This window comes from Montipora capricornis, chromosome 1 (assembly GCF_036669925.1).
Source record: "Montipora capricornis isolate CH-2021 chromosome 1, ASM3666992v2, whole genome shotgun sequence".
Taxonomy (NCBI): domain Eukaryota; kingdom Metazoa; phylum Cnidaria; class Anthozoa; order Scleractinia; family Acroporidae; genus Montipora; species Montipora capricornis.
In genome coordinates, this window is record NC_090883.1 from 32,437,927 (window position 1) to 32,444,676 (window position 6,750).

Sequence of the window (6,750 nt, forward strand, 5' to 3'; positions counted from 1 at the left end):
ACAAATTCGTCCACTTTGGAAAACCCCAGGGCTCGGTTGTTCGAAAGCCGATTAACTTAATCCGGGATTAGCTAGAACATTCGTTTCATGTTTTCAACTTTTTGGTGAAAGTTTCTTTTGCTAATTTTGTTCAGTTCAAGATTGACTTCTTCTAATGTAAAATTTTGCCGAATATCAGCGTTGAACAGCTTGTGGGAGTAGAGAAAGAAACTCCTTGGTTATTTTTTATTCTAGGATTATCGCTAATCGGCTTCTGAACAACCGGGCCCAGCCGTTTGGTAGGGTAAGTGGTTGTTTCTATGGTTATTGTGATAAATTCTGTGATTGGTGGCCGGCTGAGTGCACTGAATATGATTGGCTGATGTAACTGTCCGATTTCAGGTATCCGATTTACAGCCAACTGTCCGATTTCACGGTCCGATTTCAACCCTACATAGCCTGCGAACGCAGACGTATATCCGGCGGTCGTCTCTTTCCCCCGAAAAATAGTTTTGCAGCTCGGTTTCGCAGACGCTATTTTTCGGGGGAGAGAAACGACCGCCGGAAATACGTCTGCGTTCGCAGGATAAACCCTACACAATAATTAGTGAAAAATAAAGCAGTTAATGAACCAATCAAATTTGAGAAAATTGTAATGGTTATGATTATATTCTTAATAGTAGGACTATACACAATAGCGTGGCAAAAAATCGTCACTTTAATGATGCACACAGACAGACAAGATAATAAAAAAAAACATATGTCAAATGCGATACTTGATTCATCCAGCAAAATCACATGAAGCATCGAGAGGAACTTTCACAACTAACCTTGCGTCCTGCTATTTTCAAGACGTTGAAAAATTACCCTCACCAACTTCGTTAATTTTGGAGCGACTCCGGCAATTTCTGGCATATATATTTGTACCACAACCATTTTTTCAGGATTCAGGCCCCGTCCACACATATCCAGCTGGATATTTTTGAATCCCCAATTTTTTTCTTTCCGGATACGCCTTCTGTTCACACATATCTGGCGAATTCCAAAATGGATATTTTTAAATCCACTAGGAATCCAGAACTGTGTGGACACTAAATCCAGATCCAGTTCCTTTCTTAAGATTGCTGCCAAGCGCTTCATGGTACATGCTCTGTTACCTCTGTCTCACTGAGGAGTCCTGAGTACTAGATTGAATCCGGATACGTTTCGGATAGGCGTGGACAGGCAAATTTGATTTGAATACGCTGCGTGTGGATGGGAATATTTTTTAATGCGGAGAATAAAAGTTGAGGATTCAAAAATATCCGGATAAGTGTGGACAGGGTTCACACAAGGTTACCGTTCTCACGTGACACGGTCATGCAAAGGGCCTATTCTTGGGTTGCACGTGACGTTCGAGTGACGTCATCATTTTGTAAAATCCAAAACTAAAGAGCCACCAAAGTTATTTTCTTCATCAGGCATCAGAGAGGGGGTAATTTTATATCTGTGAACAACGTTTCAGCTCAAGAACATGCGTCGTCTAGAAACAGAAATTTCAGAGTTATGGAGGAGCGTGACATACAGCTATGAACGGTCTGTCGAAAAATATATTTTTAGAGGTTAAGGTATTAGGAAAAGTGCTTATCTAACTGTTTGCTTAATCAGTTCAGATAATAAGTGGCCTAGATGGCCAAAGTAAGATCCAGATGTTTACACTATTTTCCGGCCGCCATGTTGGTGTCCCTTGGAGGTACACCAACATGGTGGCTCCATACTGGGCTCTGTAAATTTGTGTAAAATATTTCGACAAAAATTTGAAGATCGGGACCTAAAACTTGGAGAAGTGCCTTAAATATTTATCTCCTATAACAACGTAATTCCTTGAGTTTATTCACTGAATAGTTTTCGAAATATTTTTTAATTGCGTGACGGTGCAACCCAAGAATTACCCCTTCAACGTATGGAATGATAAACGAGTTTTAAACTAAAACTTGCCACTCTCCCATTGCCACTGCCCAAATCCACCATCGTCGATTCTTGCCTTTTAGAGGTTTTTGCCGTTTTTATAATATTAGCAACTTGTCTTTCTGTCGCTGGCACATAAGGAAGGCAAATTTTTCTCAGAGCTTGCGTGACAAACGGTACATAATTTGACAAGAATAATTCCAAGTGCTGTGGCTCCTGTGATTCCAAGAACTACTTTTCCAAATTTGCATGCTTTCTTGGGGATCTTGTTGTCTTCTTGGAGCTCTAATAATACCAACATGGCTTTCGGAGTCAATTCCTCTGAAGAGCACAGGACTGTTCGATTTACACAATTAACGGCAAATAAACATAGCCAGAGCGTAACATAAAGGACTCCAAAGTATCGAAAAGAAACACGAGAAGGAACATTTTTTGCTCTTTTGTGGAAAGTTCACATTCCATTTAAGCCGCGATAACCTATCTCAAGTTCTTCTGTAACTCAACGTACTGCAATGGTGGGTCTGTGCCTTCTTCTAACTCGTGTACGGGTGGGGAAGGGAGGAGGAAGGGATTTGTATTCGCGAATGATTTTTGCGTGAGGAACATAAAGTCATAAAAATGCGGAGTAGATTGCAGAATCCGCCGAAAACAAAAACCGAAGATTAAAAAAGACCCACGAAATTCCTTCGTTTTCCGCTGTAAAGTCACAACGTGGGTGGGGTAATAGTGCTACATCACAGCCTCGCTTGCATGCAAAGGATTATTCTTTAGGAAGATGGTGAAAAACAGAGCTACTGTTGGGGAAATTTCACACTCCTTCGCGTTATTCAGGGACGGAGGAGCGTATTTTGTATTGAGGGGGCTAACAAGCAAGCGCCAGAGAGGCAAACTTGTAGGGGGTTCTGGGGGAATTCTCCGCCAGAAAATTCTCAAATCTTGAAGCTCGCAAATGCTACTTTCAGCATTCTCGACGAGATATCCAAAAAAATAAACCTGAATCATCGGTAAACGGACAGATGCTTTACTTCTTATTTTTGCTTGAAATTGGGAGGGCTAAAATGGCAAAAGCAATAAATTACTAAAGGTGGAGTTTCTTTCCGATTTTTAGAATTTTAAAATGAATAATTTTCAGGGGCCGGGGGTAGAACTCAAAACACAGGGAAGTCGTCACCAAGAATTGGGAGCGTAGCGTGACAGGACAAAGTGAGTCAATTCATGCACAGACACAAAACTTCATCTCAAAATTTTAATCACAACTACCATTTTTTGTAAACAACCTGAAGCATGCATTATGACAAATCTTCGGTTACATATTGATAATGAGTTTTACATAACAATTAAAAAGTAAAAGGTGAAATATTATTTACAAACTTTTCACTATTTTCTTGTCTTCCTCGAAGGGCAATTTGTTTTAGGAACTACTTTGTTTACTACCTCTAACACCACCTTGTGGTGTAGTTACATTAAAAATTTTCACCAAGTGAAAACTGTGAAAGTTAGGATCCAAATTTCACCTCAACTTTCCTGATTGGTTCAATTGAGTAATGAGTTGGACCTCTTAGAAAACAAGACACTTTTTTTCAGTCTTTTTTGTGATTGGTTAATTGAACAACAAACTTCTTTTTGATTGGTTCATTTGGATCCGTAGATGACATCAGCAAAGTAGTTGAATATCAACTCAGCATTTTTTTGTTTTCCACAAAAACCAATATTTACAAGAAAAATACACTCGATGGCGCCTTTGAAACACGATCCTGTGCTATCAGTTTGCAATGGACTTAAGTACAACTAAGAGAATGGAACTAAAGAAATTATCTGTACAAATTCAAGTTACCTAAGCATTGAATAATCAAAGGTTCATTGGGAAGAAGTGCAAGCAGCTGAGCTTTGAAATGTTTTACACAGAGACCATGGACACTTCAAAAAAAGTTGTTTGGTTTACGAAATAGTTGGACATTTTGTCTTAGTGAAGCTAAATTTGATAAGCTGAATTTTAAGAGAAATTGCTTGTATGTCACAGTGTAATAAACTAAATTTACTGTCAAATTTGTTGGACTTTGTTGCTCTTGTATTGTTCATTCATCTGTTATGTTTGAACCTATAATAATTTTGTTATTTAAAAAGGCTTTCACGAATTCATGGTTCCTTTATATTCAAAGGGTTGAAATATTTTAACCTTCAGTTTTTCTCGTACTGATTTAGTTATCGTCCTAACTTCAAACTTTCAATTTCGTAAGCTAAAAAACATCGAAATGAAACGACTGCGTGTTTTTAGGGTTTAAGTTTATTCAAACAAAAACTTTGCAATTAATATGCTTCACTGATTTACGGAAGGCGGCGCCTTTAGTTATATTGTTAACCCCGAGGTTTAATCTGTTTAGTTTGCAATTACTGTGCTTTAGTGCTGCTGATAAATGCTTCGCTGCTTTATCAGTTAACTGGTTATCCATGAGCATTAACCAGTTTAGTGTGCAATTACTGTGCTTTAGTGCTGCTGATAAATGCTCGGCTCCTTCATCAGTTAACATGTTAATCCTGAGGTTTAAGCTGTTTAGTTTGCAATTACTGTGCTTTAGTGCTGCTGATAAATGCTCGGCTCCTTCATCAGTTAACTTGTTATACCTGAGGTTTAAGCTGTTTAGTTTGCATCCAGTATTGACAAGAAACTTTTGCACTTCTTTTGCACCCAATGAACCAAGATCATTCCAGCTCAAATTCATAATCAAAACTCCCGAAGCATTTTCTAAGAAATGCGAGACAGCAGCAAAGCCAACAGGCCCGAGTGAACAGCCACTAAAATCTACGGCGTTAAAGCCAATTTGCTTAATTTTGTTTTGTAACACTGCCTGCTGTTTTTCATCATCAATCTCGTACAAACACTTACATAAGTTCAGTGCTAGCTCTTTGTCTTTTCTAGCTGGCCAATAGGTCAGTGTTTTTGTCTCTGGTAACGAGTAGTTCATGAGTTTGTCTTCGCATGTCTCCTCAGTCGACATTGGAACCAGTTTGATAAAAATGTCGCTGTTTGAGCTCTTTGTTTCTGGATCAGATCCGAGTAATCCAGCCACAAACTGCAGCACCATTTGCCATGCACCATCGTTAATGTGTTCTGACACAAAGTATTCGAGTTCCCATTTACTGAAGGACTCCACAACATTTTTTGCAGCGAAGAACTCCTGCAGTGTCAAATGTGTAAAGCAGTATTGGGCTTTTGGCGGCATATTAAGACGGGATTTGGCGTCTGGCAATCTGTGAAGAAGTCCACAATCTTCCAAACCACTGACTTCGCTTGACTCAAAGAGCAATCTTCCTTGTTTTACTCCCTCAAAAGCAATTTCTCCCAGTCTCTTGAAAATCTTTTTGTGATCATCTGGGAGCTTGTTAAAGGGCAAGTACATGTAATCTTTGAGACTCGTGTTACCTTGAGCGCTGCTTTGCCGATTGTGCTTAAAAAAGAAAATCTTTACAACCATCGTGTAAATATCAGTCATTCTTGTGGGGAGGGTGTGTGCTGTATCAGGGAGACTGATAATTTCGAGAAGACAAGAACAAATGAGGAAACAGTTCACTGGGATGTAGCACAATGAAAACAGGTTCATGTTCGACTTAATGTGTCCCCAAATTTTCTCCTTTGCGTTGTGAATACCTTGTGTAAACTTTTCGACGTAGTCTTCAATCTTTTCCGACGTAAATCCGAGAATTTCCACGGTTCTATCAAAGTTCACATCTGCAATACAGGGGACTGCCGTTGGTATTGTTGTTGTGATTATGTTTAGACCACGGAGAAGTTCTCCACTGGCTAGTTTGTTAAATAAAGTTGAGACGGGCATCTTCTCCTCCAAGCCATTGTTGTAACATTTGTTGTCTTTTCTAGCGATATCCTCTTTCGCAGAATATTCATCGACTCCGTCAAAAATAAAAAGTACCTGGCTTGGGTTTTTAATTACAAATTTCCACACAGCTTCATGTAATTTCTCAACTGTTTCTGCGTTAGCCAACAGTTCATAGAGATTAAGCACTAGATTGCTTGTAAAGCGCCTGAATTTCATGAGGAACACAACACCAATGTTTGTTTTGTCATCCTGATCTCCACTGAACGCTTCACCAGATGCCCACATTCGAGCAATCATTGTGCTGAGCAACGTCTTACCTATGCCAGGACGTCCAACAACAAGGACGTTCTTGTGTTCTTTGTCAATAACATCCTCTGGCTTGGCATAGAAACAGTTCTTGGAATCGGGCGGGTATTCTTTAAGTTGTTCCCTTCTGTCTTTTGCAAAGATATGGTGAGCTCTGCCTTCATGCATTGCCACATTGACATAGATTTGATCAATTTTAAGATGAGTGGGTGTCGGGCCTTCGCCTGGGTTATGTGTAAAAGGTTGTTTCAGATCAGTCAGACGCTCTGTGAAATTTAAGCAATCATCCTTCATTTTTTTAATGGCTTCCGTCAGTTCAAGTTCTTCTCGTGGGAGTCCTGAGTCTTCCAAAAGCATTTCTTGTTCCGCTTCGCCCGTATTAACTGTTGAAGGTACATTTTGGATATTGACGACTTCTAGTATTTCTCCTGGAGGTGTTTCCTGTTGTTGATCCGAGTTCGACCTCAAATGATCAGCATAAAACTGTCGATTGTCCATAAAAGTTCTTCCTTTCTTAGCTCGTGATAAGATCCAGACAATCTCCACGAAAGCAAAAAATGCGAAAATGCCGTTAACGACTGTCACAGCATTGATCCAGAAAGTCTTATTCGTTGCTCTCTGACTGAAACATTTGTGAAGTGTTTATTGTGTCTGGTTCGTGAATAGATCCCCCGAATCATTACCT

At 39.5% G+C, this 6,750-nt stretch overlaps 2 protein-coding genes across 2 annotated transcripts in view; both read right to left on the reverse strand.

The window, feature by feature from the left end:
• Positions 1–3,157: 3,157 nt before the first annotated feature.
• Positions 3,158–6,750, reverse strand: part of LOC138039154 (nucleotide-binding oligomerization domain-containing protein 1-like) — an 85,241-nt gene continuing 81,648 nt past the window's right edge. Inside the window, exon 3 of the mRNA XM_068885346.1 lies at positions 3,158–4,202. The gene's annotated coding sequence lies outside the window, so the exon portion shown is untranslated. The remainder of the gene's footprint in view (positions 4,203–6,750) is intronic.
• LOC138014363 (protein NLRC5-like) lies at positions 4,215–6,563 on the reverse strand. Its single transcript, XM_068861423.1, has one exon. The coding sequence runs from the start codon at positions 6,561–6,563 to the stop codon at positions 4,215–4,217; it is 2,349 nt and encodes a 782-aa protein (XP_068717524.1).

What these genes read in the sequence shown, in the direction of transcription:
- LOC138014363 (XM_068861423.1), bottom strand. Translation starts at nt 6,563, where the DNA reads ATGGACAATCGACAGTTTTATGCTGATCATTTGAGGTCGAACTCGGAT.